This window comes from Opisthocomus hoazin, chromosome 2 (genome assembly GCF_030867145.1).
Source record: "Opisthocomus hoazin isolate bOpiHoa1 chromosome 2, bOpiHoa1.hap1, whole genome shotgun sequence".
Taxonomy (NCBI): domain Eukaryota; kingdom Metazoa; phylum Chordata; class Aves; order Opisthocomiformes; family Opisthocomidae; genus Opisthocomus; species Opisthocomus hoazin.
The window spans coordinates 5,335,190-5,362,470 of NC_134415.1; the positions used below are offsets into that span (position 1 = coordinate 5,335,190).

General features: G+C 48.9%; 2 protein-coding genes across 7 annotated transcripts in view; one reads left to right on the forward strand and one right to left on the reverse strand.

Annotated features, from left to right (window-relative positions):
- The first annotated feature begins 6,053 nt into the window (after positions 1 to 6,053).
- AGT (angiotensinogen) lies at positions 6,054 to 21,904 on the forward strand. Of its 5 annotated transcripts, none has more exons than XM_075412072.1 (5): positions 6,054 to 6,162; positions 11,884 to 12,700; positions 18,010 to 18,274; positions 18,690 to 18,834; positions 20,209 to 21,904. In XM_075412072.1, the coding sequence occupies exons 2-5, from the start codon at positions 11,908 to 11,910 to the stop codon at positions 20,398 to 20,400; spliced, it is 1,395 nt and encodes a 464-aa protein (XP_075268187.1). In that variant the 5' UTR covers positions 6,054 to 6,162; positions 11,884 to 11,907; the 3' UTR covers positions 20,401 to 21,904. The 5 variants fall into 5 exon arrangements, with proteins under 5 accessions (XP_075268187.1, XP_075268188.1, XP_075268189.1 ...); XM_075412073.1 differs by having other exon boundaries at positions 6,064 to 6,162; positions 11,881 to 12,700; XM_075412074.1 differs by lacking the exon at positions 6,054 to 6,162 and adding an exon at positions 9,385 to 9,552.
- A 3,360-nt stretch (positions 21,905 to 25,264) lies between these two features.
- COG2 (component of oligomeric golgi complex 2) overlaps positions 25,265 to 27,281 on the reverse strand; it is a 29,361-nt gene continuing 27,344 nt past the window's right edge. Inside the window, exon 18 of one of the 2 annotated variants that reach the window (XM_075412070.1) lies at positions 25,265 to 25,723. In XM_075412070.1, coding sequence (XP_075268185.1) covers positions 25,622 to 25,723 — 102 coding nt within the window. In that variant the 3' untranslated portion in view covers positions 25,265 to 25,621. The remainder of the gene's footprint in view (positions 25,724 to 27,281) is intronic. The other variant, XM_075412071.1, reaches the window with a different exon arrangement.

Here is a 27,281-nt window from a genome sequence, read left to right on the forward strand (position 1 = left end):
GTGTTTCATCAGTGTGTACTTCAGCATCCTGATTGGGAGGCAATCTGAATTCTTTTCTCGCTAGGAATATCCTGGGCTGAATTTACTGTTCCTCAGCTTGATCCCTTACGCAGTAAGCTAAAATGTTATTTCATGTTTTTACAATTAACATTGAAAAAGTGGAAAAATAAAGCAAAGTAAAAATAAAATGAACCCAAAACTGCAGCAAATGTTTAAGCCTTTGCTTAAAAATCATCCAGCAAAAACAAAAGAGCAGGAAATTCTGATCTGCAGAAAGACTGATTTTTGCCACTTCTTGAAACCTCAGAAAACTCAATTACAAGCTCTTTCATTTTTTCCCGTAAAAAACCCACTGCTGGGTATAAATTTAACTTCTACCTCCTCTTGCTTTCTGAATTATTGTTTTAACAAAGTGCAGTAAGGCAATCACATTTCCAAAGGCTGCTGGCACCGCAGCCGTGACGGCTCAGCCCCCGCTGAGCTGGGAGCCGTGATGCGGACGCGCTCCGCGCGGAGGCAGCTTCGGCTCAGCAGAGAGGCATTGGCCACCACCCCTGCTCTTCTACAGCCAGCAGGATTAATGTCTGTCTTCGCCCTCTTCACCTTCTTTTCCAGACTTTCCAGCTGTGAATAGTTCCACGTCGGTGCCGGCGTGGGAAGTCGGGTCCCACTTCTGCATGGGGTGGCTGGAGCTGGTCCTGAGGAGGTGATGGGTCTGCAGGGCCCTGGTGAGAGAGACCCTGGAGGCTCAAGAAACCTGGGCAGCCTTAGCATAATGCTGCCTCGCTCGGTCTCTCTCTCTCTCTGCTTTCTACCTTTCCATCTTTCTACCAGGATTTGGAAGCAGGAGGGAGTCCAGTGTGGTCAATAAGTTCTCTGTCATCAGTTGTACACCCCTCAAATTAAAACGAATCTGAAAGCCACACCCTTATCTCAGCTCAAGAAAGGCATCTGTCCTTTTTTATACCATAGACTATATTTGGAGCAGTGAAAACTGGTGCTGCTGGTCCAAGAGAGTTGTGGCTTTGCCCCTGTAGCTGGCTGGCCCTGGGGGAGCTGCCTTTCGGTGGCTGCGACTCCAGAAAATGGAAGAGTCCTGTAACCCCCGCAGCGGGGAGGGAGCCAGCCTGTTTCTCACTGCTGAACGGCACAAACCATATATGATCAAAACCACCCCGTGAGCGAGGCGGGAGACCAGCACAGATATTCTTCTCGGAAGAACAGCGGAGTCCTGCTGCTTGCCCCTCTCTGCCCACCCGGGGCAAGAAGCTGGGGGCAGGGGAGCAGGAGGAGGGCTGGAGGTGGCTTGAGGGAGGCTGCGGAGAAGACGAAGGGGAACCTGAGTTTGCGCAGGGAATGGGGGTGTCCCACCTGCCAAAGGTCTTTCTATGGCTCTGCTTTTAGTTTCGCTGAATAGCAGCCATTTCCAGGCTAGGAGAAAACAACCGTCCCTCATGGTGCCCCGGGGACAGTTTGGCTTGGGACTGAAAAGTGCAAGGAGAGTTTGAAAATCTCAGTAGTGCCAGCAAGGATTAGCCTCCCAAAGTCTCACTCAGATCATCTCCAGGGAGTAAATCTTCACTGAGCTTTATGCAGCAACCTTGCAATACGGAGAGGAGCGGGATGTTTGGTGGTGAAGCCTTTTGGAGCTGAATATTGTGGCATCTCCCAGACAGCGGTCACCTGGCTGCTTCGCTCACTCATCCTGGGGAACAGCTTGAAGACTTCAGCGGCTGATCCAGCTGGGAATGTTGGAACAGCACAAAATCCCTCCCTGATACAAGGGCGCTCGGCAGGAGAGTATCAGAAAACCCTCTTCAACTGTGACAACAAAGCTGGCCCCAGCCCTTTGAGGCAGGTATCTCGCTGTGCAGGCACTGCCATCCCCGCTCCTCTGCCTTGCACCTCTCAGCTGGGGGATGCAGACTCAGTGTGACCAAACAGGTAACACACCGGGCTGGGCATCAAGAAGCCTGGATGCTTGTCCTTGAGATGTGCCCAGCCTGCGGCGTGACTGCAGGTGAATCACATCACCTCTTTGTGTCCGCGTTCCCTCTTTGGACAGGCTTGCTCTGTCCTGGCTGCTTTGGTCTGGGATTGTCTCTCGCTCCTCACAGGCACAGCACCTTTTTCTGCAGGGAAGGACCCCAATTCACAGAATCACAGAGTGTTTGGGGTTGGAAGGGACCTCTGTGGGTCACCCAGTCCAACCCCCCTGCCAAAGCAGGGTCACCCAGAGCAGGCTGCACAGGACCTTGTCCAGGCGGGTCTTGAATATCTCCAGAGAGGGAGACTCCACAGCCCCTCTGGGCAGCCTGTTCCAGGGCTCCGTCACCCTCAGAGTGAAGAAGTTCTTCCTCATGTTCAGATGGAACTTCCTCTGCTTCAGTTTGTGCCCCTTGTCCTGTCACTGGGCACCACTGAAAAGAGTCTGGCCCCATCCTCCTGACACCCAACCTTGAGATATTTGTAAGTATGTATTAGGGCTCCTCGCAGCCTTCTCTTCTTCAGGCTGAACAAGCCCAGCTCCCTCAGCCTCTCCTCGTAGGAGAGATGCTCCAGTCCCCTCACCGTCCTCATAGCTCTCCGCTGGACTCTCTCCAGTAGCTCTTCATCTTTCTTGAACTGGGGAGCCCAGAACTGGACACAGTACTCCAGACAGGGCCTCACCAGAGCAGAGTAGAGGGGGAGGAGAACCTCCCTCGACCTGCTGGCCACACTCTTCTTGATGCACCCCAGGATCCCATTGGCTTTCTTGGCAACCAGGGCACACTGCTGGCTCGTGGTCAACCTGTTGTCCACTAGGACACCCAGGTCCCTCTCCGCAGAGCTGCTCTCCAGCAGGTCCGCCCCAGCCTGTACTGGTGCATGGGGTTGTTCCTCCCCAGGTGCAGGACCCTGCACTTGCCCTTGTTGAACCTCATCAGCTTCCTCTCTGCCCAACTCTCCAGCCTGTCCAGGTCTCGCTGAATGGCAGCACAGCCTGCCGGTGTGTCTACCACTCCTCCCAGTTTGGTGTCATCAGCAGACTTGCTGAGGGTACACTCTAACTCTTCATCCAGGTTATATATTGTAGATTGCTGATATAACTGTTGGACTGCAAAGTATTTTGAGATCCTCAGGGTAGGAGATTCCCTTCGCCCACACACACAGTGCACACACTTTCATGCCCATGTTTGTATGTGCAGGCTGTGGACAGACCATTCTTAAAATGCTATTAAAAATTGTGTCTTCCACTGGGAGAGGAAAAAAAATAGGGTTACAAAAATTCAAAGCAATCCCTACACTCAGGGCCTGCAATCAGCAGCCATAACAAACCAGGCGCATGTTGGCATCGTCCCTCTGCCCCAGCACAGGGGTGGCACACGTGGTCCTCGGGGTTTGTAGCAACTGCGTTAGCAATTTTTCCATTGCTCCATTCTGTGAGAAATCACGGCAGAAGCGGGATAATCTCTCTCTTTCATCATCCGTACTTTGAATGCTATTATTGAAAAGCATTTTTGCAATCCTCTTTACACAAAAGAATTGGGCAAGCTGAGTACATCCCCCATGCTCACCAGCTGCTTTCACAGAAAAGTGGTTCCAGCCAAGAAGGGCAGAGGTCAGGGGTACAGAGAAAACATGGGAAAAATCGCATGCAAACTTATTCCTTATCAAAGTTTTATTGAAACAGTTTAAAAAAAAAAGTTGCTCAGCCTTTCCTCACCAGAGATAGCAATAATAAACAAATAAAATCAGGCCCATGGCAGCTTGCCATGGTTCACAAAGAACGGGAGGAAATCTGGTTTATTAATGTATAGAAACCTGCCTGACTCGTCACTGGAGCTGTACCCCCTCTTCCCTGCTTATTTACTCTGGAAAAAGTCCAGAAAAAAGTACTTTGTGTGCAGCAGAAGTGAGAACAGAGCCCAAAGGTCTGGCGGGAGACAGAGACACATTTCAGACGCAGCGCAGCAACTCTGCCACTGGTTAGTCCACGTACCCCGGTTACGAGAGAAAAAACCTGAAAAGTGGCTAATAATAAGAGCTTACCCACCATTTTTGAAAATTGTTCATGTTTTCCAGGGTTTATGTTGATTTTGAAGAGATAGCAGCGGGTTCCTAAAAGTGCTGCGCACAGGAGCACCGCCCAGCGACGCCGGGGGTGAGGGCCAGGTTTGCTGGGTGCGAGGTTTCACTGGCATCGCTCTGCTGAAAGAACATCTCCAAGCTGTGCTGCAACATGAGCCAGCGTGAGCTGGCCTCACCTCAGACATCTCTATCTCCATCGCAAGTTGAAGTCAAGCCCTTAGGGAGGAGCGCGAGAGCTGTTGTATGGATCCAGCTAAAATTCATGGGAGCCGGCTGTCCGGGGATTTCACAGAATCACAGAATCACAGAATGTTTGGGGTTGGAAGGGAGCTCTGTGGGTCATCTAGTCCAACCCTCCTGCCGAAGCAGGGTCACCTACAGCAGGCTGCAGAGAACCTTTTCTAAGCGGGTCTTGAATATCTCCAGGGAAGGAGACTCCACAAGATTTCCCGAGTTAGCAATCACGAGCGTGCCGTCGGGTTCTCCAGCCTCTGATGGCCATGGCCTCTGTGAGTGCACTGGAATTATTTTTGTACCAGCTCAGGCTTTTGGTCTCCGCAGCATCCTATGGCAGTGCCTCCTCCAGTTTATCTATGTGAAAGGGTCCTTCCTTCCATTTACATTTGCTGCCTGATAATTTTGCTGGGAACCCACTTGGTTCTGGCATTGTGATAGAACAGTGACTCCAGACTTTCCATTCACCTTCATCAGTTTATGTTAAGACTCCTCATAGCAGTAGTTGCTCTTCCGCACTGAAGCGTCTTGGTCTCCATAGGCACTTGGCTGCTCTACAATGTTTTTCCTGGATGTCTCACCAACGGTGGTCCTTCCACTGTCAAGACTGCCTGCCATATCTGGGGCAGCCACCTCACCAGCTGATGAAGCGATATTCCCGGTCTTTGTTTTGTTGGATCCTCCCACATGGGCATCCTCTTCTTCTTTTCCTTCCTGTCCTTTTCCCAGTGCCTGTTTGCCCTCTCCACTGGGTGGCTTGTCCAAACCCCACACTATCTTCCCTTACCAAAGAAGAAGAGAGAGGCAGGCAACATGATGAATGTTGACGGGGTGTACATGTTTACAATTACCAGCATCAACGCACACTGTTTGGGGCCTACTTCTCACTCGAGGTGTTTTTAGTCTTAAAAAAAGAAACTCTCAAGTTTAGCAATGAATGATATATGACCTTGTACATGCTATTATGTCTGAGTTAGCCATGTATTAATTCATAATATATGTGGGTCAGACATGTCAACTCAGCCTAGGAAGAGCCCGTGTGAAGGTCTGCAGTCTGAGGCTGTGAGCAGAGTAATTTATTATCCCTCCCGCATGACGCCCACCATAACCTCGCAGGAGCCAAGAACATCACCACAGGAGTACGTCTGGCCACTCTGAGTTCAGATCTCGGAGCAAAATTTGGGAAGGCTGGAAAACAAACCAAACAAAACAGAATAAAATATTTACCGTTGTCTCCACACAAAGTGCTGAATTTTATACAGCCTTTCCCCCACGTGATCTGGATTAATGAAAACAGTTCTTGACAGCGTGGAGACACAATGTCCTTCAGCTAAAGAATAGCTGCCTGGCTGGTCAATCAAAATTCTAGCTTGGACAGAATCATTTTCCTATTCAAGACTGAATTACTCTCTGCCGGCTGTAGGGTTAGTGTTTCTCTGCCAGGGTTAACATTTCTGAAGCCTGTTTGACAGTATTTACATGAAGTAGCTCTAGCATCACCAGCGAGAAGTTCTCACGGAGCAGGAGAGCGCTTCCTTGTTAGTATTCCTCCACAGAGATCTCAACAGAGCAAAGGAGACGAGCAGCAGGGCTGCAAGGGAACCCGTAACCACGGCACCAGTGTTTTTCCACCCCTCTTTTTGCTCCCTCTCAGCAGCGACCATGAATAACAAGCAGGAAAAAACAGAGGCAGGTTTTGAAGAGAAATGAGGGCGGTTGGGCGAGGGGAGGAGGGAGAGCTCCGCTTATGCAAGAGAAGGTATAAAAGGGGGAGCCGAGTGTCTCCCCCAAAAAAATCGGGAAGAGCGGGGCAAAAGGAGGAGCGCGAACCTCTTCGCCACAGAGCAGGTTTGAGAGGTCTGTGTTTCTTTGTGCCTTTGCTGTGGCTGTTGCAGGGCAAGGTTCATTGGGAAACGTGCGTGGGCCCTGGGCTTGCTTTGCACAGGGGATGCCGTTAGGAACAGCCTTGCTTTCGCCTTCTGCACTTCCTAGCTCCTGGAACACTTTTCACCCAAGTTCGTGACACCTCTCTTTGGGGAGCCAAATCCTTGGACACTGGAGCCGAAGGGCAGGACAGAAGCTCTCTTCTTTCCGAAGTCAAAGCTCTATATTAAAGCAGATGCTCATTCCTAAAACCATGGCAATGCAGCAAAACAAAGCCCGACAAAAGGGTCCATATGTAGTAATTGAAATAATGCTTGTGCACTCTTGCTTAAAAATGGCTCGGAAGTAAAATGAAAGACTAACTGTAATTAAGTCCTGCCAGGATAAAATACGTTCCCGGTGTAGCAGCGTATGTTCTCCATAGTCTGAAAGCTTCTCCTTTAGTAGAAACTGTGATAAGATAAAAGACAAAGATCTAAGAAGTGTGCTAGTGTGTGACACATCTTAATAGAGGAAAATTAATTGAGTGAGCACAAGTGACTGGGAAATAAGGGGGGAGGGTGTTGGTGTCTGAGCTTTGCAGTAGGACATGAACGTAAGCTGAGATCAAAGGTTCTCCCTCGTTACTGAGCCCAGACAAATTCCCGGTGGTCTCAAGCAGGAGGAGCACTGTGGTGAAAGCAGGTCACTGAACATTTCTTGACAAAATATTTTTTTCTGGAGAAGGCTGAGTATTTGAATTCAATTACTTTATTGATTAAGTGGGGGGGGGGGGGGGGGGTGTGAGGGCACAAAGATTCCTGTGCTGCTCAAAGACATTGACAATTCTTTGTCGACAGAAAAAAATAGAAATGAGCGCATGAGCACTACAAGAGCCCCAAAGGTCCACCTGGCTGAAAACTCGGAGAAGTTTCAACTAAAAGAGTTTCAACTCTGAAAGAGTGGTCAGGCATTGGACGAGGCTGCCCAGGGAAGTGGTGGAGTCCCCATCCCTAGAGGGGTTCAAAAACTGTGTAGATGTGGCACTTCGGGACATGGTTCAGCAGGCACAGTGGTGTTGGGTGGATGGTTGGACCTGATGATCTTAGAGGTCTTTCCAAACTCAATGATTCTATGATTCTGTGATTAAAACCTGAACTTCCTTTATGTGACAGAGCCAGCAGAGTATCACATGGGAGTTATCACTCAGCTGCCCCCTGCTCCCCCTCTTCTGCAGGGTAGCATCCCCTGCAGCCAGGGATGCCTGCCAAGGGGCTGGTGCCCATAGCAAAAGGAGACCACCAAGAGCTGCAGCAAGACTTGGCCATGGACCGTGGGGGAGTTGGGAGCAGGAGATACCCAAGTAACAATGCTCTCCGGGTGCTAGGACGTGTTTCTGAATCATGCACAGAGATGTAATGATTTAAGGGAAAAAAATACAGTGGCTGTGGGTTATGTGATTTCTCTTTCCAGTGTTTATTGTCCACAGTAAACAAATAAGTCTGGCAGCTATTGTATATGTTATTAGCATCACTTGTAGCTTATTAGCCAAAGTCAATAGTTCTTGTTAATAAGGACACTTTTCAGTGTTTTGCAGAACACAAGGTGTCCTGCAGTGAAACAGCCTTGGTTTCTGTGTCTCTGACACTGAAAGTGTCGGGCTGGGTTCTCTTTTTCCCCGCTTTCAGGCTTTGCACAGGAGGACGCAGCACAGGTTTGGCTGCTCGTGTACCCCGTGGCGTCTGGTGCCTCGCGCAGACCCAGGTGGGCGGCCATGCAGGCGACACAGCTCTGGGCCATGCTGTCACGCATCCCACCCTCACTGCCACCGGCCTCGGAGGGACCAGCTTTCTCCCCGGCCTGCCTGTGGGAAGGACTCTCCAGGGGAGAGGCGAAAGGGGAGATTGCAACCCAAAACCTGATTTGTTCTCTTCAGCATTTAGCTGAACAAAATGCATTTTTAATGGAGGAACTCCTTCTCCCGTTGCCTGAATCCGGGGCTGGGCTTCATACATTCCATAGCCATCTGGAGACGGTACAAATGCTCAGGAACTGTTCTGTCGCCAGATGCTTCCTTGACTGAGATGCTCAGGCAGCAAGAGAACAAAACACCTTAAATATTTCCAGCTGTATGTTTACGCCTTGTGTGCAGGACAGCACAGCATACGGGCCAGTACTCAGAACCGCTCCCCGACCTCATTAGAGCTAAGGTGATCAGATCATTTAAATGAAAAGCAGGGCTGCAGAGTCAGACATTTCCCATCCTGTCGGCATTAGCCACCTGGCACACCACACTCGGGCCAGCAGATCTCTTAGAATCACTGAGGTTTGAAAAGACCTCTAAGATCGTCCAGTCCAACCGTCAACCCAACACCACCTTCAGCTCCACCAGCTCCGACTGCCCAGCCGCACCGAAAGCATCCCCCTCTGCTTTTCCCTTGAAGCCAACGTGTGACTGGGCACCGCGGTACAAACCGTGCCTGCCTGGCCCTCTGAAATCAGAGCATGGGTGTTAAATCTGCCCCACTCCCACTGGAGCCACGGGATTTCAATCACTAACCGTAACAGGGGCACTGAATGAACCCAGTCTAACCCAGCTCCGCCATCCCCGGTTTGATTCGCTTCAAGTGGAAGTAGGGGCACACCAAACTGAAGCACCATTTCAAAAGCCGGAGGAGGACCTCCAAATCCCACCCCTTTTGCCAAGCAGGACTTAGGAAACTGAGACTGGGAGGGATGAAGTCTCTGTGATCTCGATCTGGTAACCTAATCCATCTCGTTTTCATTCTTTCCTTTTCAACATGTTTTGTTTTGAAAGGGAAAACGAACCAACTTTTGATTTTCTGGATAGGTCAAGAGGGAAAGAAGGGTAAAAATGGAGAGCTTAATAATTTCACTCTGCAGTGGCATGCATGTCCATTCACTGACGGGTACCCAGGCTGCAACGCAGAGATTAAAGGCAATTTATCCAAGAAATAAAAATGGTCTGCCTACACACCAAATTTGCATTTCTTTGAGTCTGGCACAAAACCAGCTGAGTTATTTTCAGCTCTTATAAGAGTTTCTTCTGCAGAGTAAAACGTCTGTGTCCATCTCAGTAAATGTGTAACTGCTGCCCAGACGTGCTGGGTCCGGCTAAAGGTTGTGTGTCCGTACCTGGAACTTTCTATGCAGCCAGCGTCCAGCCGGGGACCTGGCCGGCCTGAGCTAACTCTCTTCGGCCCCCCCAGCCTGTGATGCTTTGCGCAACGCCGCTGCGGGCAGGTAGAAAGGGCTCTCCCGTGGAAAGGGCAGAAGTCCACCAGCAACCACACCGCGTCTCCATCGGGAAGAGGTGTCCCAAGCGGGGACAGCGTCAGATCGGCCGCACGCACCAGGACGGAGGCGAGTAAGCCAGCTTGCTGGATTTACTTTGAATGCTGATTATTCAACTCAGGTTTTCGTGCTTTTCTGAAAGGCTCGGGGCTGGCTTCTTTAGGGAAGTAAACCACGCTTGCTTTCCACAGACGGGGCTTAGGGTTGGTGCTGGTAGTGAGGACTGCTCCTCTTGCTGCTGCTCATGAGAGTAGAGTAGGCGTGGTGGCTTTGGTAGTGGTGGAGATGTGACCACCGGGCACCGGTGGTGCCCAACGGTACAGCCTGACCAGGTGGCACAGTGTCATCCTCTCTGCTGCTACAGGAAGAATTAAATAATGCTTCAAAATAATTGTACAATGCAGAGAACAGGGGAAGGGCAGTGCCTATAATTCGTGGCTTTTTTGTGTGTTTTCTTGAGCTGTCCCAGAGAGCAGACTAGCAACGGACAGTGGCTGGGCTAACTGCGAAGGTGAAGCTGGGAAGGCACCTCCCAAGATAACTTTTTCACTGGCCATAAGGCCTGAGGAAGCCCTGCAGTGCTGCATATCACCTGCTGCTGGTGGGGCTGGGGAGGCGAAGACGTGTCAGGGAGCTGAGGGGACGGCAGCACCCACCGCCGCTGCCTACACGTGAATTCAGAGGATGGGGTGGGAGTTAATGGGGAAGAGCAACCCTTGGGTGAAGGCACAGGGCTGGAGGTCCTCCCCTGCCCGCCTCTGCAGAGCAAATAGTTTCAGGCCTGACCCGCGGGCACCCACAGGGAAGGTGCTCAGACGTCCCAAGGAACCATCACTGCAGCAAACCAAGCTGTTAGGTAGGAGCCTGCAGCCTGGGAACGGAGATGCGCGCGTTAGCAGGCACACCGTGCTTAGCAAGGTATGCCTAATTACCAAGCATCTGCACAGCTCAGTTTTTGTGTTTGCAAGAGCACGGTGATTTAGCAAATGGGTATTATTAGGCATGAAACACTTGGGGACCCCTCACTGAACTGAGCGTGGTTATACACTGCAAACCATGCTGGGGAGGTGCCAGGTCTTGAACGGCTGGATTCAAACCCAGACACTTCCACCCTGTGTAAATGAAAGCGTTGGTGAGACGGAGATCACACCGCGTCCTCTCAAAAGGCTCAGGCTACCAGAATTACAATAACTGGCAGGCTGGCACGACTGAAAAAGTCTTGGAGAAAGCAGGCAGAGAGCAGAGCTAGGTTACTGGCAAGGCTGTCAGCATTTTGCCCACCCAATGCTCTCTGCAGAGCTTGGAAAGGGCAGAAGAGGGTGAACAGAGCCACAATAAACAAGAAATGACTGACAGAATAAAAATACAGCTCTGCGTTGGATTCAGATTTGGATTTCAAATATACAGATTCAAAGTCATAGACTAGAAATCCAGGGAAGGCACAGCAGAGGTATTAGTTATCAAAAGATCAGCTACAGGATAAGTGAGAATTACGAAAATGCAAAATTTGCCAGGGTGTTTGCATGAATTACGAAAATGCGAAATTTGCCAGGGTGTTTTCACATGTATGTGTATAGATGGATGTACGTGTGTGTGTCCCCATGACTTTCTCATTCCCAGTACGCACCATATCTTTATCCCAAAATACTAGTGACAGCCATATCCAGTAAAATACTTATCAGGAAAAACAAGAGCAGCAGGTGGTCTTTTGCTGCAGGGGAAAACTGTCTGTACAGCAGAGTAAAACTCAGCTTACCCCTTCTAACTCTGTATTCAGATAAAGAAAAGGGTTCCAGCACCTTTGTACGAGGAAGCCTTGAGCGTGTTTGCCTAGAAGCTGGAACGAATGTTTGCGCTGGGCTATGAAAACACAAAATGCTGTGTTAGTGGCAAGTATTACGCTGACTAGACATACAAAATGGGGTGTTCAGCGGTCAGACCTCAAGGGACCCGGTTTCCAAACCCAATTCCCGCTTAACAGCGGGCAAATCGCTCAGCCCGTCCGCGTGCCAGCGAGATTTGGCGCAGCGGTTTGCAGAGCCAGCTCTGCCCCGGTGCCAGGAGCAACGCCGTTGCGGTCTCACAACGTTTTGCCAGACCTAGCACCCTCCAGTCTGCGAGCCTGACCCGCCGGCACGCACAACCCTCTTGCCTCCCGTGCTGCAGCGGGTAACGAAGCCAAACCTGCGCTGAGCGTTTCCTCGCCTGCCGCCGTTGACGCGGGCGGTCGCATCTCCCTGGGCTTTTTGGGGAGCAGAGTCAGACCAGCCGGCACTAAATACTGAAATTCCTGCCTTTGCAGCTCCAGCGCAGCACTCGCACCTCGCCCTGCGAGTAAGAGAAACTGTGTTTACACCAGGTTGATCAGCCTTCTTTCCTCCCCGCTTTTTCTTCCAGCAGACCCCGCGGAAGCAATTTCTCGACATGAACCTGGCAGCAGATCTTCTGTGTGCGTTGGCGTGCCTCACCGCAGTGACCTGTGACCGGGTCTACGTCCACCCTTTCAATTTGTTTTCTTTCAACAAGAGTACCTGCGAAGAGCTGGAAAGCCTGGTCCAGGAGGGAAAGAAAACATTTGTCCCTGTCCCCATTGACTCCCAAACCACACCTGTCTATGAAGATGACCTGAGGGACAAGGACAAGATGGAAGCCCCGAGCCTGAGCGGCCGAGGCAGGCAGAAGCTGAGCTACCTGAAGGACTTTGTGTACGTCCTGGGCACACGGTTTTACAGCGAGCTGCGGGACAGGCGGCGGGGCCAAAACGTGATCCTGTCCCCAACCAGTCTTTACGGCTCCTTGGTGTCTTTCTATCTGGGTGCCTCGAACCAGACGGCAGCCGACCTGCAGCGTTTGCTGGGGTTTGTTCCCCCCTCCGGAGACCCCGACTGCACCTCCAGGGTGGACGGACACAAGGTCCTGTCCAGCCTGAGGACGATCGAAAGCCTCGTCAAGAGCAAGGAGGAGGAGCTGCTCTTCTCCAAGACGCTCTGCCTGTTCTCTGCCCCCGGCGTGCCTCTGTCCCAACCCTTCGTGCAGGACTTGCTCCCCTCCGCTGATGCTCTTTACGCCCGAGCTGTTGACTTTACAAACCCAAGTGAGGCAGCAAAGCAAATAAACGCCTTCGTGGAGGCCAAAAGCAAGGGGCAAAGCAAATGCTTCCTGACAGACATCGACCCGGCCGCCGACCTGCTGTTTGCGGTGGACGTCGGCTTGGCAGGTACGAGGCAGCCATGCTCGTCTCGGGGACGGGCTGGGTGGAGGATGGGCAGTGGCCACGCTCCCGGGAGGGAGGCAAGGTCATGCCTGGCCAGCAGCGAGAGGGAAGGGCTTGGAGGAAAGGCTGGAGTGCCGCTCCGTGCACGGCCCCCTGCTCCCTGCTGCCGTGCTCGGGGTCCTGTCCACGCTCTTGCAGGGCAACGAGGAGGAGGTGGACGGAGACGGCCTCCGGGAAATCCTCCTTGACCAGGAAGCTGAGGATTAGGGGAAAATTAATAACAGAGGATTGCACAGCATTTCTGACTGCAAAGGAATGAAAAGTCATGAGAGGCCTGCAGCAAAAATGATCAGGAAGCAGGTTTAAAGGAAGCCAAAAAGAACCCCACTTTTCTCCAAAATGCTTATTTCCGCAGGAGAATAGCCCAGAGGTACAGGTTCAAGAAAGGCTGTAAAAGATAAGGGGCAGGGCTCCTCTAGTGGCTATTAAACACAGAAGGCTGGAGGCAACTTCTGGCTCAGGAAGCAACCAAACAAGCTACCAGTTAGAATCATAGAATGGTTTGGGTTGGAAGGGACCTTGAAGATCATGTGGTTCCAACCCCCCTGCCATGGGCAGGGACATCTTCTACCAGACCAGGGTGCTCAGAGCTCCATCCAGCCTGGCCTTGAACCCTGCCAGGGAGGGGGCAGCCACAGCTTCTCTGGGCAACCTGGGCCAGTGTTTCACCACCCTCATGGTGAAGAATTTCTTCCTAATATCTCATTTAAATCTGCCCTCTTTTAGTTTAGAGCCATTCCCTCTTGTCCTATCACTCCACACCCTTGTGAAAAGCCCCTCTCCATCCTTCCTGTAGGCCCCTTCAGGCACTGGCAGCTGCTCTAAGGTCACCCCGGAGCCTTCTCTTCTCCAGGCTGAACAGCCCCAACTGCCTCAGCCTGTGGTCATAGGAGAGGTGCTCCAGCCCTCTGATCATCTTGGTGGCCCTTCTTATGGAAGCTTGGAACATATACAAAATTAAAAGAATCAAGGCAATCCCTTAATTACCCAGGGTCATTCCATGCTGCTGTCCCAGAAATCCCCCAGTACCACAACTGAGTCTTGTCTTCTGAGCGTGGTTGCTTTTTAACATTCTTGTGACCGAATGCAACACCAGACATCGCACGCTTTAGGTCAGCTTGCCTACCAGTGGCAAAAGAAAACCTGCAGCTAGACAGAATTTTCTAAATGGGCCTCTACTGCTAAGGGCAGAGCCCTGGTGCTCGTGAAATGCTTTCGTGCCTTCACCTTCCCACCTGGAAACTGGATATCAGGTTTCCTTTGCCTTTCACAGGTGCTGTCATGAACTGATCCCAGCTCCTGAGGGAGCTGTGAGCATCAGCTTTCTCTTCAGCATAAGGTCTAGCATGGAGAGGATACTGCAAAAATAATTCTTGTGTTACAGACTTGGGCATGGTCACAAAAGCAGAGGTTTTCCTTTAGGAGAGCAATTTTTTCTTCTTCTTTTGTATTGGAAACTTGGTTTTTTTAGCAGCTTAGGACCCTTCGCACATGCTCGAGGCCTTGAGTCACTGGGTCATCTCTACTACCTCCTCTCTTAGAAGGGTGCTCTTGAGATGTCTCAGTCTCCCCAGGTGGGGTGGAAAAAATGGGCTCAAGAATGAGTGAATTAGATAAGCAACTCTTTTCTAATAAACACGTGATGGACTGCAGCATTTGCGTTGCCATTCGGTTTCGGAGGGACAACCATGGTAGCTGATGCTGCTGTCTTCCACGTCTGTCCCTACAGCTGCAGAAAAGAAAAAGCACAATTCTGTTGTGAAACACATTATGTGTACTCCTGAGATGCTATCAACAGCCAAAGGATTGGTAAAATGACAAAAATCCATACAAAACAAAAGCTAAATGTTCCAGGGGTCCCAGCTGTTGTTCGCTTGCACACGGCTGTTCTCACGTTTGCCAGCTCGCTGCCGAGCAGGGGCTGCCATTTAGAATCCAACGCAGAACATCAGGTGCACATCTTACTGATAGACTTCTGGGTTTTTTTTGAAGTTGCAAAATAATGACAAACTAGTGACTGAATACAGCTCAGTGGGACTGCGTGATATTTAGTGCCCTTACCTTCTCCTATTTAAACTCTCTTTTGAAAAGACACGCCTTAACAACTTCAGTTTGAACTAGAAATTTGGTAGGATGTTTTTTGCTATACTTTTTTGTTGACAGTAAAAAGTCATAGCTTTCCACAGAAAGTCATCCTCTCGTTAGGTTGTCAGGCTAGCATCAAGCCCGTGTTACAGAACGTGGAGATCATCACCTGAAGCAGAGAGGTCCAGCCTTTCTTCCCTGGACTCCCAAGTCAGCACTGCAGAGAGCTCTGGTGCTCTCCCAGGCTACATCTTTGCTCTGTGATCGACAGCTGTTTCCACCTCAGTTATCTTAGAATCATAGAATGGTTTGGATTGGAAGGGACCTTAAAGATCATCTGGTTCCAACCCCCCTGCCATGGGCAGGGACATCTTCCACCAAACCAGGCTGCTTAGAGCTCCATCCAACCTGGCCTTGAACACTGCCAGGGAGGGGGCAGCCACAGCTTCTCTGGGCAACCTGGGCCAGGGTTTCACCACCCTCATGGGGAAGAATTTCTTCCTAATACCTCATCTAAATCTACCCTCTTTTAGTTTAGAGCCGTTCCCCCTTGTCCTATCACTACACACCCTTGTGAAAAGCCCCTCTCCATCCTTCTTGTAGGCCCCTCCAGGCACTGGCAGCTGCTCCAAGGTCACACCAGAGCCTTCTCTTCTCCAGGCTGAACAGCCCCAACTCCCTCAGCCTGTGCTCGTAGGAGAGGTGCTCCAGCCCTCTGATCATCTTCGTGGCCTCCTCTGGCCCCGCTCCAACACATCCATGTCCTTCCTGTGTTGGAGGCTCCAGAGCTGGGTGCAGGACTCCAGGTGGGGTCTCATGAGAGTGGAGTAAAGGGGCAGAATCACCTCCCTCGACCTGCTGGCCACGCTGCTCTTCAGGCAGCCCAGGATTTCTGGGCTGCAAGCACACATTGCTGGTTCCTGTTGAGCTTCTCATCCACCAGTACCCCCAAGTCCTTGTCCTGGGGGCTGCTCTCGAGCCACTCTCCGCCCATCTTCACTTTATCGCAGGCCCAGGTTTCTCCCCTGGTTTGATGTGGCTGCTGGAAGGTTGCCCAGTCCCACAGCTGCCATGTCCCAATGTGAGAGTCTCACTGTAAGAAACCATCTCTCCCAGCGTGTCAGCTATCACCTTCTACAGTAGGGATGCTCATCATCTTCAGTGTTCCTTGTTGTACGTTCCAGGTGTCTGGGACAAAAAGCAGGTTTTTTAGCAACTAGATCTCTCCCACATCTTAAAAAAAATGCTGTAAGAAACAAATGGTCATACTAAGCCTACTAACATCTTTTGGAGCACTCTCAAGGTACACACCTAGCTACGCCTTTGAAGGGCACAGACGTCCAGACCCTCACCCAGCCAAAGTCCATGGGGAGCCAGTGCAAACACATGGGTGCTGGTTCATCCTGCTTCATGGCCTGTACAATGTTAATGGACTTTGTCCCAAAGTCAGCAGCAGAGCTTTGAGTTCTTGCAGCATCTTTCCCAAGACTATTAAAAACCAGTTACTAGCCCATCTTGATATGTTTAGCTATCTGAATGCCCTATTCTTTTCTCCTTCGATTTAACTGTGTTACAGTCTTGAATTTTGCTATACAGAATCACAGAATGGCAGGGCTTGGAAGGGACCTCTGTGGGTCATCTAGTCCAAACCCCCTGCCAAAGCAGGGTCACCCAGAGTAGGCTGCACAGGACCGCGTCCAGGCGGGTCTTGAATATCTCCAGAGAAGGAGACTCCACGACCTCCCTGGGCAGCCAGCTCCAGGGCTCTGTCACCCTCAGAGTGAAGAAGTTCTTCCTCATGTTCAGCTGGAACTTCCTCTGCTTCAGTTTGTGCCCGTTGCCCCTTGTCCTGTCGCTGGGCACCACTTAAAAGAGTCTGGCCCCATCCTCCTGACACCCAGCCTGCAGATATTTGTAGGCATTTCTAAGGTCCCCTCTCAGCCTTCTCTGATCTGACCCCTTTTAGTTTACAGCCATTCCCCCTTGTCCTATCACTACACACCCTTGTGAAAAGCCCCTCTCCATCCTTCCTGCAGGCCCCTTCAAGTAATGGCAGCTGCTCTAAGGTGTCCCCTCTCAGCCTTCTCTTCTCCAGGCTGAACAAGCCCAGCTCCCTCAGCCTCTCCTCGCAGGAGAGATGCTCCAGTCCCCTCATCATCCTCGTAGCCCTCCGCTGGACTCTCTCCAGTATCTCCTCAAACTGTGAGCATAAATTCTGCAGGTTATACAGACCTTGTGAAAGTGGCTCCTCCCTGCTTTTGGCTTGCATCTCCTGTTCTTCTAAAGTAAGGAAAGAATGTGAATAACTCGACTGCCTAATTCTTTCTTTTGCTTACACCTTTCACAGCTCCTACCTGCCTCTTCTTTTTGCTGAAGTTACAGCAGGTGAAAGGGCCTAAATGCTCTCTTTATGCAAGTTCATTTAAGAGGCAAGTGTTCCCATGCAAAGCCACTTACTACATATTAAATATGTTAGGGTCCAGTGTTTATCTGGATTTATTGGAGAATAGATGAGTTAACAGTGCAGCTAGACCAGCTCCTATCTTCTACCAATATTAATTACTTTAATTGCAACAAGTTCCTTTCTTTACCACAACATATAGATTTGTTTTCCTAATTCCACCAAACAGCAATTTCAGGATGTCAGATCTTTGCCCTTCTCGCTGATGGCGGGAGTTGCTTTAACGCCAGCCGCGCTGACGTCTGGCAGCGAGCAGGTGACGTGTTGAAACGCAAAGCCGCACGGCAGGAGCGGGAGGCGAGAGCAAGGCTTCCCAAACTTGTCAACTGGGCAAGGAACTAATATCAAGGTTTAGCAAGTGGTCAGGTCTGTCCTTTTCAACCTCCTCGGCTCAGTCAGCGCTTTGGTGTTGTTTCCTACCTTCCCCATTGCTTGGTTGACAAGATGGCCAAGGGCGAGACCTCCGCCCACGCTCGTGCTGCCTTCCCTCTCCCGCACGGCTGCCCAAGAGCTCCAGCCCCTGCCTGATGCTACCAGAAGGCATAATAAAGGCAGGATACATGTGTTTTACCACAGCTAACGTGATTTTACACACACAACCCTTGTCTAATGCACAGGGTGTTGTTTTTGAACTGACATATATGGCGGCAGAGGGGAAGGAGGGAAGAAAGAGAAGAATCAACTTCTTTCTCACTCTGTTTTTCAGCGAAGGTTAAGCAAGCCTCCCGGCTCAAAGAGCCTCAGGAGTTCTGGGTGGATTCACACACGAAGGTCTTGGTCCCGATGTTGTCAGTCACGGGGACATTCAAGTACAAAACCGATGCCGGTGGGACTTTCTCCGTGGTGGAAGTGCCCCTCAGCGAGACCGCGCTGCTGGTGCTGCTGCAGCCCGTCAACGGCAGCGACCTGGAGCACGTGGAGTCCGAGCTGTCCCTGCAGTCCCCGGCCTGGCTTCAGCAGCTGTCCCCAAGGTACCAGGCATCCCGCAGGGACCAACGCACCCAGGTGCCCTGCGCCAGCCTGCCTGCTCGCTGCCTTAACACCAAGCACCCAAGCTTGCAGACCCCAGGGACCTCATCCCAAGGTCCCTTGACTTTGGTGGGATTGGCTGCTTCTTTGTGGGTATTTTAGGGAAAGGAGCAAGTCCCTTCCCATAGCTGACAGTGCAGGAACCACAGCGTGCGATCATTTGAGATTCAACAGCAGATTTTGGGTGACTTCCCACTTGGAAGCAGTAACAAGCCACCCATCAGCCCACCTGTCCCCACACACTGAGTGCTTCTGGGGAACGGACATGTGAAAACAGCCCCCTGAAGGAACACCCAAACACCCTGCTTCCATGCCACAGAGCGTGTGCTCACTCAGCTCTCTCTCTCTTTTCCGCAGGAAAATCAAATTAACGCTGCCGGAGTTCACACTACGAGGCAGCTCCGATCTACAGGAGCTTCTCGCAGACATGGAACTGCCCGCGCTGCTGGGGAAGGGGGCAGATCTCAGTAAAATAAGCGACGCCAATCTAAGCGTTGGAAAGGTACAGTACACATCACTGGCATTCAACAAATACGCCTCCTGCTCCGTTTCAGCCTCTTTAACTGTCCAGTTGGCCTAGAACAAACCAGCCAGAGCCATGTGGGACACATGCTAGTAGGTGACTTCCCAGATCCCAGAATGGTAGGAGTTGGAAGGGACCTCTGTGGGTCATCTAGTCCAATCCTCCTGCCAAAGCAGGGTCACCTACAGCAGGATGACTGAACGTCAGTGAATATTTCTTACACCAACCCATCAGCAGAAACAGATTTGCTTTAAACTACCCAAATTTTGTCACTGCAGCAAACAAAATGCAGCAGAGAGGTGAAGTTCTGAGTGTGCTAGGTACTCCAAGTACAAATTAGACCACATTCGTTACCACCTCCAGCTCAAACACCTCCGGGTACTGCAGCTGCTGGGGATAATCCTCCATCGCTTTGGGACTGCGCCCAGAAATCGCCGGCGCCGAGGTGCCTGCAGCACACAACCTTGCCTGAAAACAGGCTCCAGCATTCAAGTCCCAAGGGGAAGGAGGGAGAGCTTGGAGGAGAGGGCTGTCTTTCATAAAAAGAAGGCAAATTATGTTCCAGAAGTGTAATTCGAGTGCCTTTACTTGTATTTAATTTTATTTTCAGAAGCTGTCCTACCTTGGAAGCTGTCAGGGGCTTCAAGGGTACCAGGATTTCATACGGCCCAAGTGTATGAGCTGTTAAAAATTTTGTTCTCACACGAGTGGGTTACGCTAGGTATTGCTTTATTCACAACTCAGAGTTGGTCCATCACCTCAATGAGTGGCAAAGCTTAACTCACTAGATCAGTTCATATACATTTATTAAAAGTATTGCATTAAGTCCAGAATCTTCATAAGTCTCTAGGCAACCGTTCCGTTCCTTGAAGTACGTCATTTATTAAGTTCTTTCTATTCTTCTGTCTTCCTAGAATTCTCCTCGCTGGTTTCAGGCCTTGCTTGGTTTCAAGGTCGTCTCAGAGTCGTCGTCTGTCCTTCATCTTTTGTGAATTCTGATATAATCCATACAGTTGGTTTCTATCCCAATTGCAGCATACCGATTGTATGGTTTCTTAACACAGCTGTGTTTACACAATTGCATCTATGTTCTAGTTCTATGATTTTATTCTATTCTATAATCAATATTCTTTATAATCAATCTCTAACAGAGCAGTCGTAGAGCTTTTCCACATTTTACAGAACAAGTGCTCCAAGGTCTTTTTCAAACATCCATGGAGTCTATCCTGCGCTCCTTACAGCCGATTTCAGTTACTGATGACTTCATGCACTAGGAAGCACTTAAACCCTCATTCGTATCTTCGCTATCACGCTCCGATGACCCCAGATTTACTCATGTGTTTTGCCTTACAGGTAATAAATAACGCCTTCTTCCAACTGAGCGGTGATGGAACAGAGCAGGCAGAAGGCCCCGCGGCGCAGAAGGGAGATGTGGCGTTCCTGGAAGCGACGCTGAACAAGCCGTTCCTTTTAGCGGTTTTGGAAGAGAAGTCGAGGGCCATGCTTTTGCTTGGCAGAGTAACAAACCCCCTGCTCGGGGTTTAACCGCAAGCAGGGGGCACGGGGAGGGAGGGGGATGACGCACGTTTCCCATCGCCTTTTTCTTATTCGTCTTTTCTGACCTTGTTGAGTGCTCTGCTTCGCTTTGAGAAGAAGCGGGTAGCGTTTGAAATGGAAGCTGAAACATCGCAACGTTTCATCCTTCCTCACCTGTTCCACGTGAGGTGACTCAAATCTTCCTCCAGCCTCTCTCCTTTCCTTATTCCCACTTCGTCTCCCTTCCGCCCCCAGCTCCTTCCTTTGCAGCAAGGGGGACAAAGCAGTAGCCAGCAGGGCATTGACTTAGAAAAATAGTTTTATAAGCACAAGCATCATTTACTATAGAAAGGTATAGAAAGGGACCTCTTCATTCCTCATGAGGCCACTCTTTAATTTTTAGTTTGGTCAGTTTTGCAAGAGCCACCCCCTTTTAAGTGCCAGTGAAAGTTTTACCGTTATCCACAGAGATTTCTAGCTTCATAACCAGCATTTTCCTTTCAGATGCTGCCAACAGCATGGGCAGGCTTCGCTTGTCCTGCTGAGACAAGGGGTTTTTTGCCTTGGAAGCAAAAAAGATTTAGAGGAAGTTTCTTCTTTCTGCAGCCCAGATGGATACATTTGTTTCTTAAGTCTATGGAAAAGCTAAAAATAGGGTTTGGTAGCATTAATGAACTGCGATGGATAAATTCGCACAGCCTGACAGAATTATCTCTGACTTTTTGTAGGAGAAAAAAAAAAGGCTTACTATTCCAATACAACTCCATTCCTTGGACTAGTTTCTAACCTGCGAGGGATTTATTCCAGCAGTATAGTGAAAAGAACATTACTGGTTAAAGCCTAGATCTGGAAATTTTAACATATCCAAACCATATGTTCTCAAAAAATAGTATTAAATACCAGTATAAATGGTGGATGTGCTGCTACACATGAATAAAAAGGTTTTAGTGGTCCAATCTAACTCTTAACAGAGTTGTAAAGGTTTGAAACATCCGACTGAACAACAGATTATTGGACCACCCTCGAATTAGGAAACGAGGAATTGGGGGTGAGATCCCGGTACTAGGGGAAAACCTCTCAGTGGAACAAGGCTTTCCAGCTCCCATCTCTCGATTTGTCTCTAGCACTGGTGGCGCTTAGAAAAATCACTGCAAGTCTCTCGGGTACGTGACGCCCGATGCAGCCTATGGAGCTCACTGCCATCTGCAACGGCCCACACGTCTGTCTGATCCAAACCCCCTAACAGCCGTAGCTTGCTGTCAGTGATGCAGCTCCATCACAGATCCTTCCAGCTTAATGGAACAGACTCATAAATAATACAACTCACTCTCGAGAACACGAGGATTTCAAGTGCTATGATACAGCATCCACGTATTTATCTGGTTATACTGTATGTATTCCAGATGCTCTAACAAGTACAATATTTAGATGTATTACATACAGAAGCAAGTAACTATAAATGTCCAGAGACAGCAAGATGCTAATAAAACCACTTCCAAAATGCTTTGCCACAGTTCAGTTTGGTTTATGTCTGTAACTGTATCCCTTGTTCTGGTTTCTAAAATTTGCTCCAAATCAGATTTATGTTTTTTTTCAGACAATAAATTGCAAATTGTCATGCAATACAGCCAACGATAGAGCTGTGAGCATGGAAGAGGTAGCTTCCAAGTGTTCACACTAATTTAAAAGTTCTCCCGTTTCCTCATTGAAGTCGGAAGGTGGCATCAGCCACAAATAAAATTTCAGACCACAACACGTTCCATTTCCACGCTGAAGATGGAGGATAACGTAAGGGAGCCCCTGGCCACGCTGCCGGTAAGTTCTGGGACAAAACACCATTGCTCTGAGGTGGGGGCTGCATGGTTGGGGAGGGCTCCACGCCCTCCTCAGTGGCTACAGGCAGAAAACCCAACCCACCAACACACCCCACCACCCACAAAGCCTAACGCTTATCAGAAGAGAAACTCCGCGGTGGAGGGAGAGCACCTCTCCTCTGACACCCGGGAGAAGAAAAGGCAGGAGGAAAGGGCTAGGACAGGGAACTAAACGCATACTGGCCAGAGCAAGGACTGGGAAGAGAGTGGTACCCCAGCAAGTGCTACCGTACCAAAAGGATAAGCTATGTGCACATGTAGCCGTTCTCCGAGACACTCAGCTGGTAGAAAAAAAACCCAAACCAAAAAAAAACATCCCCCCAAAACACAACTAAATCTGCTTCCCTGACAATATGAGCTCTGCTGAGACTGGGTTCCGACATCAGTTTTACATCCAGAATTTTTACAGCATTTTACGCTCTGAGGTCTCCCCCAGCCGCAGCGAACTGCTCTGCCAGGCACACCACGGCGCGTGTCCCAAGCGCCCCAGGCACCAGCCACGGCCGAGCTCTCCGCAGCCTGCCGAACGCAGCACCTAAACACTTGCCAGTTATCTCTAGGTGATAAGGTTAAAACAGTCTGGTCCACTCCGGGCATAGCCCAGAAACATGAGAATCCAGCTACCATTTTAGAGGAAAGCATGCCACAGCTCTTTCCCTCCCCAAAGCTATTGCACAAACCCTCTTCCAGCTGAATTCCTTCCAGACATAGCACAGTGCGTTTTCTAGAAGTCCTAGAAGGGAAGAAGATGCAAAATCTGCATTACTGGCATGAACTGCACTTAAATAAAACTAAAAATCTGAAGAACGGAAGAAAGAAGCTCAGTAGCAGCAGACACCTCTATCTGAACACACTTACTGACATGGTAGATCCTCTTCTCCCCTCCCGACTGATCCGCAGTATCTGAAAATGCTAAAATTCATTTTACCAAAGACAAAGCCGATTCACACCCCTCTCTCAACAGGAGCATCACAGACATTTTTAACTAACGCCGTATTCCACTGAAAGAAAATTAAATGCTATTCAAGTGAACAAAAGGTGGGGAACTGGCACAAAACCAGTGATGTCGACGTTTACGGCAATCAGAGGGCCATTCAATAATTTTGATTTGCTATACAATGTTGTTTCTTGCCCTGAAATTACAGCTGGTCTTTGGTGGAGAAGAACAGAAGGCAGGCTGCACGCTCAGCAAGCTGCTGGTGACAGGTCAGAAGGGTTGTTACTGCAGGAAGGTGTCGTAAATCACGTGCAAAAGGGCAAGTAACCTTTTTGTGCTTTTTTGGTTTGGTACACAGATCGCATCCTTTTCCCCGATTTTGGAGGACACAAAGCAAGCTGTTCTACCTTCAGTCACCAGTATCCAGAGGTCTCAGAATCTGCTACTGTTGTGACAGCTGTTAGAGAAATTCGAATTTATAGAGGTACACAGCTTCCAAAATAAGACGTTGCACAACGCATTTACAACACTACAATCTCAGCCTCAGACTACAACTTACATATTCGTTTTATAATGAGGAAGCATCGCTGAAAACAACAGTAGTTAGCGGTAGCAAGACATCTCTGCTCCCGACTGCTAACAAAAGCACATGAAGAGGTGCAGGGAGACCAAGCTTTCTGGGTTCATCAGTCAGAAGCCTGGAAAAATAGAAGAGAGACATCAAAACTCTTGTTCGTAAGCAGCGAGGGTTATGTTGATTCAGTAGCGCGTGCTTGAGCCCTTGGCTGGCTGAGGATCTCCACGCCGCTCCAGGAGACGAACAAACCTGACATCCAGCAAGTCGGTTCACTTTGCTGCTTCCGTCTCCAGCAATAAATTCGGATGCTCTCTCCGTTGTATACATTGCCGTGACCAGAGATGGTAAGCCAATTAGAAGAGCTAAATCCTGCTCTCCATTACTCAGACTGAATCCAAGAACCAAGATGATTTTAAGCAGTACTTTCCCCGCTGCCTCCCTTCATAAAATTCATTTTAGAAAAGTCGTAATAATCACCCAATGGCTTCAAAAGCAGTGATCACACAGCTGTGTCTTCCCAGTTAAAATCTGGCCAGTTCTCCAGCAGTGAGGAACAAAAGCCTTCATGCTGCGAAAGGTTTGCTCACTGCAACATCAATGCTACGTAACAGCCCCGTGCTACGAGCACTGTATCTCCAAGTACCCGAAGACTTGCATCATCGTCGGCTCTCCCGTTAAGACCCAAACTCTCTAAATACTTTCGGGAGAAACTGGGTGTTTTTAATTCATGAACAGGAACTAGAATTCCAGTGTTAACTTTTCACAAGGTAAAAAAAACCAACCAAACCTCACAAAACAACAAACAAAACCTTCCTTCGCTCACACAGGGCATTCTCCCATTTGAAAGCCTCAGATCCACCTCCCGCTGCTGCCAGCCTCTGTTACCCGTCCCTCACATACAAAAGAGAAGTGTCAACAGGCTAAGCACTCTAGGTTCAAGAGAGCTCTTTGATAATCCTTCTACCACTTAAAACCCTAACAACTCTTTCAAACTTCCTGCTATATAAAGATGCACCTTGTACTGAAGTAACTAGGTTTGAAGTTACAAGAATTTTACCTGTGTTCAGGCACCATACACCCCTGAATTCTAACAGACAATATAAAACGAATCAGAAATACGCCAACTCTGAACAAACTCTAGCTTAGTGAATTAAGTTTTAGTTTGAAGAAAAACAGGTAGCCTGAGTGTAACAGCCAGTAAGTCAGATACTGATACCAGAAATTATTTTTGAAATTTAAAAGTGAAGAGTTTTTTTTATGCAGCACTTCTCACTGAGAAGGTCCATGAAAAAAAGAAATCAGTAAAATGAAAACATTCAAAACCCAAACCCATCCCCACGATGAGGGAAAGCAGGTAAGTGCAAAGCAGCAACAAGAAACAGCAGGCTCCTGCTCCTGTGAGCACCTCCTTTATTCCAGGAGAGCTGGAGTAAAGTCCCTTCGAAAGCTTCTGACAGCCACCAATGAACACATTTGATTCAAAAACATATGGGACACCAAGAGTTAGAAAGACAATTTATTACATATTATTTTCATGATATAAGTTCATTCTTCTGAATTTTGAGATGTACAACAAAAATAATAAAAAAAAATTCTTCCACTTTTATTCTACAGTAGAAGGTTTAGAACTTTTCACTGTTTTCCATATAATGGAAACCCACAGTAAATTCTCAGCCTTTTGGTGCAACAAGCCTATCTTGACAGCAGATGCACTGACTTGTTGCTCGAGATACATTAGGAAGCACTTCATTGCTACTTGTTTGGTAAAATAAGGAAGAGTTAAATTCTCTCTCCTTCTTCTGGGGACACTGTTTATCTTCACTCACATGCTTTCAAAAATATCTAGGATTGTTCTGCTGTAGCCTGGTCCTTGGCAGTCAGAACCAGCTCTGCAAGGGCTGGAAAGCTTTTTATGCTGCTTGTGTCCAGTCCCATCTTTCGTATCTAAAACAGACACAGAAGAAACATTAATTTTCTTTAAAACATAAAGACCATTATTTATTCTACTTAAAAGATTTAGCAAAGCATGCGTTTTGTCCTGCATTAATGCGCGGCAAAAATCCAAAACTGCATATAGTCACAGAATCCCAGAATCCCAGCACGGCAGGGGTCAGAAGGGACCTCTGTGGGTCACCCAGTCCAACCCTCCTGCCGAAGCAGGGTCACCCAGAGCAGGCTGCACAGGACCTTGTCCAGGCGGGTCCTGAATATCTCCAGAGAAGGAGACTCCACAACCTCCCTGGGCAGCCTGGGCCAGGGCTCCGTCACCCTCAGAGTGAAGAAGTTCTTCCTCATGTTCAGCTGGAACTTCCTCTGCTTCAGTTTGTGCCCGTTGCCCCTTGTCCTGTCACTGGGCATCACTGAAAAGAGGCTGGCCCCGTCCTCCTGACACCCACCCTGCAGATATTTATAAGCATTTATTAGGTCCCCTCTCAGCCTTCTCTTCTTCAGGCTGAACAAGCCCAGCTCCCTCAGCCTTTCCTCTCTATAAAAAAATTTGTACCCAACTTTGCTCAGTTAATGTAGGGTCTTGCAGGAAAATATTTAATCATTTTCCAGACAACTTGTAACTAAAGCCAATTTGAAGTTTTCCAATGAAACAGTCAGAAAGAGAAACTTGGCTCTAAGTTTAACGCATTAATTTGAACCGAAATTTTTTCAAACCCCAAACAAAGTTTCTGGGCAAGACTTTAAAGGTAAACATGAATACATCCAAGAACAGCCAACAGCATGATGGTGAAAGCATTTCAAGAGGCTGCAAGAGCCTAAGGCTCTAGCCCCGAACTTCCTGGGGGATGAAAACCACTGCACAAATAGAGAGGTTGCTACGAGTCACTTCTTCCCCAGGAAATCTATTGCTCTGGCAGCTACAGAAATACAGCCATGAAAAAACTAAGAGTGCACTGAAACAGAAAAATCTGGATCTAAATAAAACTGTAATTAAATGATTCTGAAAGGGTGCTTGCTGTTGGAACTCTTTGCAATGTTCACATGTTCCAAAGCAGTTCCTAAATGACTACGAGCCTATCCCAGTTCAGCTTAAAATCGCATTGCAGTGATGTTAGTACAAATCATAGGAATAAAAGCACAAAGTCCAACCCCAGCCAAAACCTGCCAAATAATAGTTCTTGTTAGTAAGATTTCCGTACTTCCACCCAAATCTTCTTCCTTTGTGTAAAGTCTCAGGTACGAGACACGCATGTGCTCACACAGAGGCAGACTTCATCTGCCTGTTACCACGCATCAACAGCATCTGCTCAAAAGCATGACAGATGACAACTGCTTGGCAACTAATGACATGGACCTGCACTTGGAAGTTTGTTTATTTCTATACATAATTGTCAGAAATAAATGAATACAAAACAGTATGCTTATACAATCTGATGTAGCTGCTGCACACATTTCCTGGAATATTTTATTCTTTTATTTGTTTTGCTATTTAAGGTTTCACATTTGGCACTGAAAGGAACCTACAGTTACGCAGCACAAGAAATAAGGCTAA

Bases quoted from the DNA above. Each gene is read 5' to 3' on its own strand.
- AGT (XM_075412072.1), top strand. From the start codon at position 11,908: ATGAACCTGGCAGCAGATCTTCTGTGTGCGTTGGCGTGCCTCACCGCA. The intron at 12,701-18,009 runs GTACGAGGCAGC...TCTGTTTTTCAG, and splicing joins GGTGGACGTCGGCTTGGCAG to CGAAGGTTAAGCAAGCCTCC. The intron at 18,275-18,689 runs GTACCAGGCATC...TCTTTTCCGCAG, and splicing joins CTTCAGCAGCTGTCCCCAAG to GAAAATCAAATTAACGCTGC.